Here is a 15,666-nt window from a genome sequence, read left to right as displayed (position 1 = left end):
GTGCTGTATTGTAGATGGTAAGTAATCATTTTCTGTAGGGTACATGTATGTTAGAATCTGAAAATATTGTAAATTTCTGAAATGGATATCAACTAAAAACACTAATAATTATGTCGTGAAAATGATTGTCTTGTAGTTACCATTTTTGTTCATATACTACAGTCCATACATCGCAAGTATTGAAAACAAGGTGCCCTACAATGAAGATAGTAAATCAATCATTTTCTAAAGGCAGCCATATTATATTATAATACTGTACATTGAAAGTATTGAAAACAAGGTGCCCTACAATGAAGATGGTAAATCAATCATTTTCTAAAGGCAGCCATATTATATTCTAATACTGTACATTGCAAGTATTGAAAACAAGGTGCCCTACAAAGAAGACAGTAAATCAATCATTTTCTAAAGGCAGCCATATTATATTCTAATACTGTACATTGAAAGTATTGAAAACAAGGTGCCCTACAATATAGGCAGCAAATTAAGCATTTGCTAAAGGCAGCCATATTATATTCAAATACTGTACATTGAAAGTATTGAAAACAAAGTGCCCTACAATGAAGATAGTAAATCAAGCATTTTCTAAAGGCAGCCATATTATATTCTAATAGTATTAACTGCCTGAAGGGCATCAATTTCAAATAATTGCAATTATATTTTATAATAATGTCAAACAAAATACTCGTCTTGTAATTATCACATTTATTAAAGTTTGTTATAACTATTCAAGACAGATCTTATGGCAATTTATAAAATTTGTTTGTGGGTCATGTTAAATTCTAACGGTAAGAGAGTGGGTTATCAATTTAAACTAATTGTAATTATAATAATATCAAACTAAATACTTGCCTTGTAATTATCACTTAAGTTTTATCCATAATTGTTACAAATAGTCAGGACAAAGTGTCTTACATTATAGATGGCAATCAATCAGTCTTTAAGAGGAGCCGTGTAAAATTTTAATGATCACTGCATGTACAATGGATTCATTAATTTATAAACATATTAATAGTAATTATTTAGTCAAGAAAACTCTTGTATTTATTATTTTTTATTGATGTTGTTACAACTATTCAAGACAAAGTGTTCAACCTGTCAATAGCGATCAATCATTGCATGAAGGTTAGCTGTGTAAAATTCTAACGGGATACAATGGATTATTAATTTTAAAACACATACATAGTACCAGGTATTAATAATCATCATCATTCAAATACATGTCTTGTATTTATCACTTCTATCTACCTATGCAGTAAGTATTCAAGACAATGTACATATATGCTAGATGGCGATAAATCATTTGTTTGATATTGAAGGCCAGTTCCCAACACTTGTGTCTATGTCAGCAGTGGATTACGAAGTTAAAAATATTGTATTAATGTCACAAAAATGCCTATCTTATAATTATCACTTTTATCAATGTATGTTGCAAGTATAGAAGACAAGGTATGCTGTTGATGGCAATCAATCATTACTGGAATGGCAAGCTATGTTAAAGTGCAGTTACTGCCTGCAGTGGATTATCAATTTTGTTAGTAATATTATCAATATCACAAAATGTCTATCTTGAAATTTACATAGTTTATCACTGTTATCAATGTTTCTTACTGTACTAGGTACAATGTAGGTATATAATAATAATAATAATAATATTCTTTATTGCCAGTCGATAGAATCGAGAGGAATGTGCCTTGGCGTTGCTAAAAAAAACCCTCAAATACAGAAAAAGACACCACAAAAGCACCATAAATCACACACAACTGATAAAAATGCAGTATTACGACACAAAAATAAAATCTTAAAACGCTACATTCAAATGCGACAGTTTTGAACTGCTTTTGGAAAGAAACTGTGTAAAAACTGGTTTGTTTTACATTTAAAGGATCTAAAACGTTTCCCTGAGGGAAGGAATTCGTAAAAATGATGCGCCGGGTATGTTGTATCCTTTATAATCTTGTATATGTAGTCATCGCTCTTTATTTAATGGTAGCCTTAGTAAATACTGTGTATTAGTCTTAAATATTGTACATGTACATGTCTATCTGTCTATAAATATTGTACATGTACATGTCTATCTGTCTATAAATATTGTACATGTACATGTCTATCTGTCTATAAATATTGTACATGTACATGTCTATCTGTCTATAAATACTGTACATGTACATGTCTATCTGTCTATAAATATTGTACATGTACATGTCTATCTGTCTATAAATATTGTACATGTACATGTCTGTCTATAAATATTGTACATGTCTATCTGTCTATAAATATTGTACATGTACATGTCTATCTGTCTATAAATATTGTACATGTACATGTCTATCTGTCTATAAATATTGTACATGTACATGTCTATCTGTCTATAAATATTGTACATGTACATGTCTATCTGTCTATAAATATTGTACATGTACATGTCTATCTGTCTATAAATATTGTACATGTACATGTCTATCTGTCTATAAATATTGTACATGTCTATCTGTCTATAAATATTGTACATGTCTATCTGTCTATAAATATTGTACATGTACATGTCTATCTGTCTATAAATATTGTACATGTCTATCTGTCTATCTGTCTATAAATATTGTACATGTACATGTCTATCTGTCTATAAATATTGTACATGTCTATCTGTCTATAAATATTGTACATGTACATGTCTATCTGTCTATAAATATTGTACATGTACATGTCTATCTGTCTATAAATATTGTACATGTACATGTCTATCTGTCTATAAATATTGTACATGTACATGTCTATCTGTCTATAAATATTGTACATGTACATGTCTATCTGTCTATAAATATTGTACATGTCTATCTGTCTATAAATATTGTACATGTACATGTCTATCTGTCTATAAATATTGTACATGTACATGTCTATCTGTCTATAAACGTCTGCATTTTGTCTACAAAGTGGCAATCTGTTCCAATAGAAAATAGAAAATAGAAAATGTCTAATTTCCAATAATCACACTTCTATGATTGTAAAAATTTAAATAATTTTAATAGGTTTTTACAAGATTGACAAATAAATAAATTACATTAAACCATGCACATGACAAGTTGAACAAAAAATATAGAATTTATATCCTAGTCATTCTACATCATGACAATGCGTGCGTGTGTCACAAGGTGGTGATTTTGAATAATAGATTCTTTAGTTTACTGTACCAGTGACCTTTTGATGAATGGTGATGACAGGTATAGGTCAGGGACCTTTTTGTGATGACAGTGTGCTAATTTACATGTCTACAGCTAAACATCTGTTGAACTTTGTGTGTACCCAATCAACGTTAAGGAGACCCCTATAAATACTCTCGAAGCCAGTGATCACATGCTTCTCCTAACTTTGAACATCAAGGCCTGAAGGTGGATACTGCTAGCTTGGAGCTGCCGACTTGCTGGCTGCTGGGTGCTGCCACATGGGCGTGTATTACTCCACAACAAGAACTCAACCTACACCAACGGGACACTACGTTAATTTGCTAACGGACTACGGACATTGACTGTACTTAGTACTGTGTAAAACGGGTGAGTTCATGACTTGCGGATAATTGTATACAAGACAATATGGACTCTGTCGCTGGCTGACAGCGTGTACAGCGGTTTGCTGCCTCGTGGACAAGAATTTGCTAAATAATTAGTTAGTACCTGTCATCACCATAACTATGCATTTATAAGCCTTGTTTTTTATTTTGTACAACCTGACAAGTGTATCTGGGGATATGTATAGCACGTTCCTATTCAGTTTATGTAATATTATTTCATGGTCAAATACAGTATTTTCATTTGATATGTTGTTCTCTGTCGCTTCATTTATACAATACTCCATTCTATTCTTTAGTTGTATGTGTCACTCCACCATCTTGTGACAGCGCGTCTATGTCACAACAGAGTGTCTCTACGTCACTGGTTCTGCTGTGTTTGAAATATGAGTTAAAATGTTCAAAACTGCAATTACTTTTCCTGAGTTTTCTTTGATATTACTGGCACTGGTATAATTATGATGTTTTACCAATATTTTCCTTCATTCAGCTAGAGAATATTTGTGACCTTGTATGGGGTTGTCGGTGGCCGAGTGGTTAAACCACTTGCCTCTTACCACTGCAGTCGGGGTTCGAACCCCATTCAAGGTTCGATTAAATTTACCCTGCTGTAAGTAAGAAGAGTGTCGTTCAGTTTGACTCTACCGAATAATGCAAGTTTTCCCCGGGTACTTCGGTTTCCTCCTGCATTAACACTGAACCCATGAGGGATGGCGCTCACTGGACTTCTTGGGAGACAAGTGTTTATATACTTAAAGAACTATCCAGTATAAATAAAGACTATTATGATCTAAGGGATTTGTCAATACGAGTTACTAATACTAGACAAGGAGTCACAAAACCCTTAGGTTGCCCATATTTTCCTTGGCTGAATGAAGTTAAATATTTGAGAATAATATCTAATTAAGCCTATTCAAATTAATAAAATTATTCTTACAAACACTGACCACAAGGGATTTATAGACACATTTAATTACCTTCAAAGCATTTACTAATTACTAAAATTAAACAAATTAATTAGTGTACACAGCTTTCATACCATTACATAAATTGGTAATCACTCATCCCTAATTCCATGGCTTACACTAATAGCTGCCAATATAGCATCTACTAATTAACAACAACAATCTTTGGAAATCACAAATTTCATCTTTTATAGTTTTATTTTATCAAATGTAGGGGATCAGCATTCCCAGGTTCTTGTATTAGTGTTATTTTTATCAGTGGCGTCGTAAGGATTACACAGGAACATTCTGTTGTTATGACTACCTGTTTTAAATTCATACCTAATTTTTAATCGTCACTGGGTCTTTAATATAAAGCCCCCAGTCGGTGGATTGAGGAACTTGCAATCCAGACTGAGCATGCCCTCAGATGCAAAGGACTATGGGATTATCTGTAGTTATCATAATACCTCATCTGCAGCTATCGATAAAATTCATCTCCTACAATGTTTAGGGTAACCATGACTACATTATTTGTGTTTACAGACAATGTAACACAACTGTTTACAATACTGATTGATTCACATTTCCCAAACTCTTGTCATTGGTTTTTTTCTTTCGTTGTCCATTTTTTCTGTGTTTAAATTGTTTATAAAAAGCCAACAACATACAAATATAAAAAAGAACAGTTTCAAAAAGACGAGGTTTCATATGGCAAATTTTTACATCTCATTAATCCTGTTTTGAAGTAGTTTTTTGTTTACAAACGAATACTTTCTTGGTAGAAAGCGGATTACAGCTAATTTGATCTTCAGCTATTTTCCCTAATTCATCCTTACTTTGGTATACTCGTAACTGTTGTCATGGAAACTGATACTATACTAAGATATATATCACAACAATATGGCTATGGAAGTCCTTTTATAAAACTTGCATAAAAAAAATAATAATGTCCTTGAAAAAACACACACTTGCATATTAAATGACGATATAAATTATGTATGAATTTAAAAGACAGCACTTATACTATTGAGTAGCATTTCATGAATAAAAACACCACAGAAGAAATATTGAAAATGGAATAACCTTGTAGTGTGACCTTTGACCTCAAGTGGATATATAAAGGCATTTCAGCATAATCATTTGCAATATTGCATAGCAGATTACTGGGTGTCACAGTTTATCAAATTAACAGGATGTCATCTCTGTCAATTTCCTGTCATTATTCTACTGACATAAAATACATCTACTTTCAGAAATTAGAATTTCAAATCGTTGTAATGAAACAGGTGGTGCATTAGTTCTATAATGATAGAATCTATTACAAAGCATCAAATTCATACGACTACTCCACTAGGAAAGCATGAGATCAAACTGATAACAGTTGAGATTTTTACGTTATGTACATGTAAGCTCAGACTGATCAAAGTTGAGATTTTTACGTCATGTACACGTAAGCTAGTAACTCATACCCTGTGCCGTGCTGGTCTGATTTTGACAATATTCTTGTTCTTGATCCGTGCCAACATGCACTTCCTGTAGTGGAACACCAAGAAGATTCTAGGGTACAATTTACATTATGTACAATAATCAATTTCAATTTTAAATTCCAGGGAACTTTAATTTCATGTTTATGTCACCTTTATAGCTGTTATCTCATCCAATTCCCATTTTAACTTGCTGTTGATCAGCACTGCACTGTCTCCGTAATTTTAGCCTGTCTTGTTGTTATTTATGTTCTTTAATTATTGTATGTCAATTTTTGACTGGAATGACTGAAAGCAATTTTCCATATATACACTGTGGACAATAAAGTTATTTCTATATAATTCTATTCTATACTGAAAGGGTTTGTGCACACGTTGATATATTAATTGTATGATATTGTATATATTAAATACATAAATATATCAACATGTGCACAAAATTGTACTTCTACTTCCAAGAAAAAAATTGTGTGGTTCTGATTATGCTCGATTTTAGAATAGGTGGGGTAGGTAGATTTTTTATTTTATTATACTTTTTTTTTCATATGTGAGTTTCTAGTTCAGGTAATTATGTTTTCCGTTGTTTTCCATATGGTCTCTGTGTTATTGGTTTCTTCTCATCAGATGTACAGCCATTACAGATTGGAAGAACAGTTTTATATTGTCTTTTTGATGTCAGTTCCTTCCACATCCACTATTTCTGGCGAGACTTCACAATTTTCACATTTTGATTATTTTTTTCTAAAAAAAAGTTTAGGTTCTTCAGTGAAAAACTAGGTTTTATTAATGCCTTTATGTCCTTGATTGGTGTTTCCTTTAATTAACAACTCCACAGTTCTTTAAACTATGTTCTATTTATACGTGTAGTATTCCTTAGGGTAGTACATGAAACCAGAACAACGGAACTAAAACCATCAAATTATATTTTATGAATATTTAATACAAGATGTATATCTACCACACCTGTGGTTCATTTTTATCTAGATATGACATTCCTTTCAAATACACTAATATCACTTTCCTACTGGGATTATCTACTTTACATTCACTGACTATACATGTATGTAGTTATCTATTCAAATGTACACAGCTAGTTAATGTCACCATTGTATTGGAATTTATGACTTCATTTCCTACAATGTCAACATGACCTACCGGTACAATGTCTTCCTGACCTTTTATATTCTGATGTTCATCATTTTCACACAAGGGTGACCCTTTTTTTCTGTTTCTCATTACCTGACCCACCCAAATTTTCAGCTCCAACATCAAAATAACAAAATATTTTTATTGTCACCCACCCACGATGTCATCTACAGTCATGGTGGCGGCGACAACACTTGTTCACAAACAGAACATTTCTTTCATGACGGAAGATATTCAAGTAGGGGGGGGCTCAGAACATGCCAATTTGTAGAAGCTGGGAAAGGGCTAGGAATCCAAAAGAACCTGTAACACCAAAGTAAGGTGTTTTCTGTACATTGTATGTACCACAATAGAAAGGCCACATGCTAGGCGCTTAGTATACTTCTACATATGAATGCTATAAATGAGTGTAGCACATAGAGAAAGTGCTTTACTTCAGTGTTACTTGTTGTAATATGAATGCTATAAACGAGTGTAGCACATAAAGTTCTTTACTTCAGTGTTACTTGTTGTAATATGAATGCTATAAATGAGTGTAGCACATAGAGAAAGTGCTTTACTTCAGTGTTACTTGTTGTAATATGAATGCTATAAACGAGTGTAGCACATAAAGTTCTTTACTTCAGTGTTACTCATTGTAATATGAATGCTATAAACGAGTGTAGCACATAGAGAAAGTGCTTTACTTCAGTGTTACTGGTTGTAATATGAATGCTATAAACGAGTGTAGCACATAGAGAAAGTTCTTTACTTCAGTGTTACTTGTTGTAATATGAATGCTATAAATGAGTGTAGCACATAGAGAAAGTTCTTTACTTCAGTGTTACTGGTTGTAATATGAATGCTATAAACGAGTGTAGCACATAGAGAAAGTTCTTTACTTCAGTGTTACTGGTTGTAATATGAATGCTATAAACGAGTGTAGCACATAGAGAAAGTTCTTTACTTCAGTGTTACTGGTTGTAATATGAATGCTATAAACGAGTGTAGCACATAGAGAAAGTTCTTTACTTCAGTGTTACTGGTTGTAATATGAATGCTATAAACAAGTATAGCACATAGAGAAAGTTCTTTACTTCAGTGTTACTTGTAATATGAATGCTATAAATGAGTGTAGCACGTAGAGAAAGTGCTTTACTTCAGTGTTACTCATTGTAATATGAATGCTATAAATGAATGTAGCACATAGAGACAGTGCTTTACTTCAGTGTTACTGGTTGTAATATGAATGCTATAAACGAGTGTAGCACATAGAGAAAGTTCTTTACTTCAGTGTTACTGGTTGTAATATGAATGCTATAAACAAGTATAGCACATAGAGAAAGTTCTTTACTTCAGTGTTACTTGTTGTAATATGAATGCTATAAACAAGTATAGCACAGAGAAAGTTCTTTACTTCAGTGTTACTTGTTGTATAAAGAAGATAAAGAGGAGGAAAAGGAGAAACATGAAGGAGATGATTTTTTTTCCATTTTCAAATATCGACCAACTGACTCATAGTTGCCATGAAAAAGTATTGAGAAACAAGGTCACCCTAATAATTGCTGAATTTTAATTTATTTTAAAATTTACTTAATTGTTAGTTCTCCTGTGGTGAGTGTTAATATTTGAAATAACTGTACAATTTACTAAATTGTACAATTCTCCTGTGGTGAGTGTTGATATTTGAAATAATTGTAAAATTTACTAAATTGTTAGTTCTCCTGTGGTGAGTGTTGATATTTACAATAATTGTAAAATTTACTAAATTGTTAGTTCTCCTGTGGCGAGCGTTGATATTTGAAATAATTGTAAAATTTACTAAATTGTACAGTTCTCCTGTGGTGAGTGTTGATATTTGAAATAATTGTAAAATTTACTAAATTGTTAGTTCTCCTGTGGTGAGTTTTGATATTTGAAATAATTGTAAAATTCACAAAACTCTGGCCCGCAGTTCCTCTGTGGGGAGTATTGGGTATTTGAATTAATTGTGAAATTTTCTAAATTTACCAGTTTCTCTGTGGTAAGTATGGGTATTTGAAATTATAATAGTTTGTAAATTTACCACTTTCGCTGTGAGGATTGTCGAGTTTGAAGTAATTGTAAATTTACGACTATCGGTAAGTCCTTGGATTTCATGTTCTTAATCTTAATTTGATGATAAAATATTGAACCTTGTTTTTTTAAAGTAATAGGTTGCCATTATTAAATATTAATTCAGTGTAGCTACTAAAATTTATCTACATTTACCTTTCTTTGTGAAAACGTTGAATTTGATCTCTTTCTACCAGGCTTTATTTCTTCATACACAAAAAAAACACAAGTTCGGAAATTACAACAATGCAGGATTACTACAATGCTTTCAGTATTTTAATGGGTTACTCGCATGATTGCAGCGTTAGTCTGTATAGCACGCAATCCCCACATTTGGGGCTCTCAGATGCAAACTGGAATACAGTTTTTAAGAACGTGTTAGAAACAGTCATAATAGTTTAATTACAGCAGTGCTTAATTCTGTTACAATCCTCTATTCGGGGATTCATAAACTGTATAGAGATTTGTTGTATATTTAAATGCTTTTATTTGTTAATGTGTGTATTTGTCAATTTGTCTTTTATTTGATAAGTTCTACTTGTTTTATAATGCTGTTTTTGTGTGTATTTTTATCTACATGTATGCAATGTTTACAAGCGTTTTTGCGTTCTTTTCTTTCCCAAAATAAAGTTTGATAATAAATCATTACAAACCGGATTAACCTCAACAGGAATGTCAACTAAAAATGACCCATGTTTCATACTACACATGTTGGGCTGGAATTCAAAATAAAATTTCCGAACACTTTTCTTGGGAAAATGTTGAATTATAATTTTTTAATATATGCACTAAAATATCTTTTATGTTAATGTGCTGAGTCCGAGTGCTGTGCTGGAATTCAAAATTAAAATATACTAAAAGTGTTCTGAGGAGAACAGCTCAATTCTAATTTTATATGAAATTCATTACAATATCTGTAGTTTTACTGAAGGACACCTGAGGACTCAGGTGGAAAACTAGGAATTATCCAAGTTAGTATTTTGGGGCAGTCCAAAGTTCAAATATATTAATTTTGTAACCCTTTCCTAGTGGGTCGACGGTCAAACTGAAATTCTAAATAAGACATGTAAATAAGTTGTCTATCTAGTGTAAATATATGTATATCTATTGATGCATGGTTTAGAACAGATGTATTATATTAGGCCTAAAAAATAATGTTTGGTTCCGGTTACCCAACCCCACCTAGTTTTTCACTTGTGACCCTAAACCTTTTTTTAAGTATTCAAGAAAAAATTATAAAATCGCAAAAATTGTGAAGTTTCGGGAGAAAGTGGATGCCGAAACTGACATCAACTTAAAAAGATAAAACTGTTCTTCCAATCTGTAATGGCTGTACATCTGATAAGAAGAAACATAGAGACAATTTAGAAAACAATAGAAAACCTGAACTAGACACTCCCACATGAAAAAAAATACAAAAAAAAAAAATAAAAAAAAAAATCTACCTACCCCACCTATTCTAAAATTAAGCATAATTGGAACCACACCATTTTTTATGAGGCCTTATTGTGCAGTATGTATGATTGATAGGATTTCTGTACATGTCATCTCTGATCATTCCATTCTAACAGTAGACCCACATACATACTTTAATTAAAACCAGGTAATTACTATATTACCACAGTGTTAGTGTTCCCACACTGTTCATCTCCTCTCTGGCATTTATGAATTATGCATGTTCACTGTATTTGACAAGTGGGTGGCCTAGTTAAGACCTGAAACTGTAGTGTTCTCTCCACTACAGAGAAAACATGATGCAAACACCATCCTTCTAATCTAGTCTGCCATGCTTGGCAGGTTTTTACCATGTTGTGTTCTCTCCACTATAGAGAAAGCATGGTACAAACACCATCCTTCTAATCTAGTCTGCCATGCTTGGCAGGTTTTTACCATGCTGTGTTCTCTCCACTATAGAGAAAGCATGTTAGAAACACCATCCTTGCCATCTAGGCCACCATTCTTGGCAGGTTTTTACCGTGCTGTGTTCTCTCCACTATAGAGAAAGCATGGTACAAACACCATCCTTCTAATCTAGTCCACCATGCTTGGCAGGTTTTTACCGTGCTTCAAAAGCATTCTTCCATTCTTGAGCTTTGAATAACAAAATGTATACTTTGACATGAAGAGAAATGGTTGATCCTCAATGTCTATGTGTGTATGTAAAATAAACATGTCAGAGTTTGTTCCAGTGTTGAAGACATGCATATTATATGTTGATCACTATGCAAACCAATATCAAAATTACCATGTAAATTAATATGCAAATTAGCTACCAACTGTGCAATCTATCCTGGGAAACACATGAATATATAATTATAAGCCTTCATTTGTGGTTTTAGGAAATATGAAATTATGAACAGATCATTCCTTACATTTACAAAATATTAATTTATGGTATTGTTAGGATTAAAGAAACAATTCACTATAGGTACATGTAATTACATAAATATATTTACACATCAGATAATGAATTCTGTGTTTTGTTAGGGCCTTGGACCCATCAGATAGTAAATTCTGTGTTTTGGTAGGGCCTTGGACCCATCAGATAATAAATTCTGTGTTTTGGTAGGGTCTTGGACCCATCAGATAATACATTCTGTGTTCTGTTAGGGTCTTGGACCCATCAGATAATAAATTCTGTGTTTTGGTAGGGCCTTGGACCCATCAGATAGTAAATTCTGTGTTTTGTTAGGGTCGTGGACCCCATTTACAATGTAGGAAATTCAATTTTGATAATTCACAGTTTGTATAATTACATACAATGTAACTATATTAAAAAAATTAATATTACTGCCACTGTTCAAAACAGGTGATTGCAGTACTCATTATCATTACATACATGTATTTACCAGACATTACTTACACCAGTGCGCACACACTAGTGGTATTTGTACTGCAGTGCAATACTGAAAACATTATTGCATACCTGTATGCAAATGATATGCAAATGAGGACATGATCATTTGTTCTACACAAAATGTGTGATCACATACATATAGCATAGTGTCATTTTTATGGAAATTTGCTGTTTTGGATAAACATATGTAATAATGACAGAACCCTTGCCATGTGAGTACCAGTGTGGGTACTCAGGGGTATTTACTTGCACTTGCAGTGTTTTCTGCTGCACTTTCACTTTGTTCATAAAAGTGCTATCGCAGGAAACACTGCAATTACTCGTGTAAATACCCCAAGTACGCTACACTTGCACTCACATGTCATTGGGTTCTGTCATAGTAGCATTTCACTACTTCCATTTTCTACATGTGTTCTAAATACCTAAATATAATGCTAAAGATCTCTTCTTCACTATTGTACAACATGTACACACAATGTATATGCTACATTGCTAGCCAGTGTGCCTCTATTAATGATAGCCAAATTTTGTTGCGAGTCAAAATGAGAAAAACTGGGATTTCTTGTGTGTCAGCACGTAGTAAGAGATAGGGGAACACTAAATTTTGGTGTGTCATTGGAAATTGTGTTGTCAGTGGTATGTCAAATTGGCTTAGAGGGCTCACTAGTCATCACATAGTAAGTCTAAGAGATAGGGGAACACCAAATTTTGGTGTGTCATTGGATATTGTGTGCGTCAGTGGCATGTCAAATTGGCTTAGAGGGCTCACTAGTCATTACATAGTAAGACTAAGAGATAGGGGAACACCAAATTTTGGTGTGTCATTGGATATTGTGTGCATCAGTGGCATGTCAAATTGGCTTAGAGGGCTCACTAGTCATCACATAGTAAGACTAAGAGATAGGGGAACACCAAATTTTGGTGTGTCATTGTGTGCGTCAGTGGCATATCAAATTGGCTTAGAGGCACACTGATGCTACATGATGTAGCAAATAAATTTTGCAACAGCTAAATAATGAAGGAGGGACACCAATCTATATTGTATTCTCCTAAATTGTGCTATAGTAATCCTTGTAATTAAATTTACTGCAAATTACAACGATTAGATAGAATACAAATAAGGTAGATATGAGAGTCATACAGTAGAAAAAAAAACAGAAATTCACTTGCCATGTTACAAAGAGATAAAGAATGATTAAATGCAGTGTAGTGGAACAAATGTACAGAATCCATTACGCCTACATATACACTATAGCCTCTACAGTATCTATGTATGACATCAATAAAATAGGTCTTGTACAGATAACAAGTTATATAAAAGATATCATTTAAATTCTAGTTAGGGAATTCAGTCTAATCCAAGATTTAAGACACGCCTTGGCATAGATTTATTGTTACACTATCATTTCCTATTGTCATTGCTTAAAATGAAAGACACTTCAGGGTAGACTTTCTAGAAACCAAGGACTTGCAGACAAATGTATCAATTGCCAACATTTACAATACATTAAAACTACAATATTTTAAAATTAAATTATAATGTATGTGTGCTCAATTGAATTCTAATCATTTGCATAAAGTACAGACATACATACATGTACATCTGAGCAAAACAAATGTTATAACTTATACAATTAAATCACCTCTTAACATTTATATGAAATATAAGTGATTGATTTTAACTTGTCGGTTTCTATACAACACAAATTATTTTAGTGAGTCAGTTTTATAGTTAGTCCCTCTGTGTGTGCTGTTATTTTCTTTACTTTTGCAATTTTTAAACTGAGGCTGTACAATGCGCTGAGACGCACATGTAGCGTGTTTTCTTACAACAAATAAATAGTAATAATAACAATGAAATGAAGACACATCTGGGAATGTAAGTGTAAGTAAATCATTTGCATAAAGTGAAGATACACCTGGACATGTAAGTGTAACTCATTTGCATGAAGTGAAGACACACCTGGACATATAAGTGTAACTCATATGCATCAAGTGAAGACATACATTTGGACAAACATTCTTATACATACTTCATTTACATAATTTGCATGCTGTGAATGCACACTTTGACAAACTTTTTCCATATTCCTAACATTTACACACACCTGGGTAAACATTGTCCATCAATTCCTGATATTCTCATGAAGTGACGGTTTATTTGGGTAGCACTCAATTATAACTAATTCTGGAATATTTGTGTAAAGTATGTATTAAGACACACATCTGGGTGACAAATGTCTACAGAAAGAGTTAATTGTTAACATTTGCATGAAATGATGGCACACCTGGGCACACACTCTAGTACCTAACATTTGCATGAAATGATGGCGCACCTGGGCACATGCTCTCATACCTAATATTTGCATGAAATGATGGTGCACCTGGGCATACACTCAAGTACCTAAGATTTGCATGAAATGATGGTGCACCTGGGCATACACTCTAGTACCTAATTCCAAAATTTGCATAGAGTAACATAAAATTATAATGGTTGCTATAATCTACATATGTTACAGACAAATAATATATACGTATACACCCAAGCCACACAAAATATATAACTCATAGACTCACATTGAATTTATGTTTTGGGTTTTTTTCTTTTTTCTTTTCGATTTAGTAAAAGATACTCACAGTATTCTACTTACTGATATGTAAGTTTTATAGCAATCACTTGTAACCTAACTGAGCTCAACTTGATACTATTAATACTAGGTTGTAAATTAATATACAAGGACATATCAAAAAAAGTACAAATTATGGAATTCTGTTCGTATAAATTTCAAAATGCCAGACGTGTTGTTTACTTTTCTAATCACGTGTGTATCATGTGATTTCCATAACTAAATGTCTTTTGAGAAATATTGTGAAATACCTGTCACTGTCTTGACCAATAGGGACATGGGAATGTGACCGATGACGTAGTCATGTTACGTGTACGGGGGTCACCATGAGGTCACACAGGAGTCAACGAAAACTAAACAATAACAATTGAAAACGCTGAAAAGTTAGCAATGGGTTATTGGTTTCTGTTTCAGAAAATGATTATTTCGGTTTTAGTTGTGTGAATGCTGCGTACCGAAACCAACAACGACAGAATTCGAGTACTCGTGCGTGTAATGATCGATGTTGAAAACTAAGTTCCACCATGTTTGCTTCGATCAAGTCGATCATGTGACCATAACGTTGTCAATTTTGTTTTGAAGACAGACAGTTGCCCTTACCTTGTTCATACCGTCATGGACCTTGAAGAGATAAACGACTTGTTCACCTTGTTTAACATAGCCATGATACGGTGTGCTAAAATTACCATGTATCACGTCCCCATCGCCAACTCTCATGTCGTCTGTAACGTGAATTTCACGTAATACCGTCTCATCGGTAGCTTTGACAACATACGCGGCAGAAATGCACAAAAATATTACCATTCGGGTGGAAAACCACCCATTTTTCAGCCTTGGCGACATTTTAAGGTTCTCTTTTCGTCATGAAGTCATGGTACGCTTTGAAAACTATCATAAGTTCTACGGTTGGTGACAAATTATCGATTCTTCTGACGACAATTTCCACAGCGCACCTTTTCTGAGA

General features: G+C 33.2%; 1 protein-coding gene across 1 annotated transcript in view; it reads right to left on the bottom strand.

Moving 5' to 3' along the window:
- LOC144440496 (SID1 transmembrane family member 1-like) overlaps positions 1-15,666 on the bottom strand; it is a 51,833-nt gene extending 36,167 nt beyond the window's left edge. The window contains exon 1 of the mRNA XM_078129879.1: positions 15,303-15,666. Within this exon, the coding sequence (XP_077986005.1) occupies positions 15,303-15,545 (243 nt within the window). The 5' untranslated portion in view covers positions 15,546-15,666. The remainder of the gene's footprint in view (positions 1-15,302) is intronic.

This window comes from Glandiceps talaboti, chromosome 9, assembly GCF_964340395.1.
Source record: "Glandiceps talaboti chromosome 9, keGlaTala1.1, whole genome shotgun sequence".
Taxonomy (NCBI): Eukaryota; Metazoa; Hemichordata; class Enteropneusta; family Spengelidae; genus Glandiceps; species Glandiceps talaboti.
The sequence above is the reverse complement of the archived record's forward strand: the minus strand, read 5'-3'. Positions and strand labels throughout refer to the sequence as shown.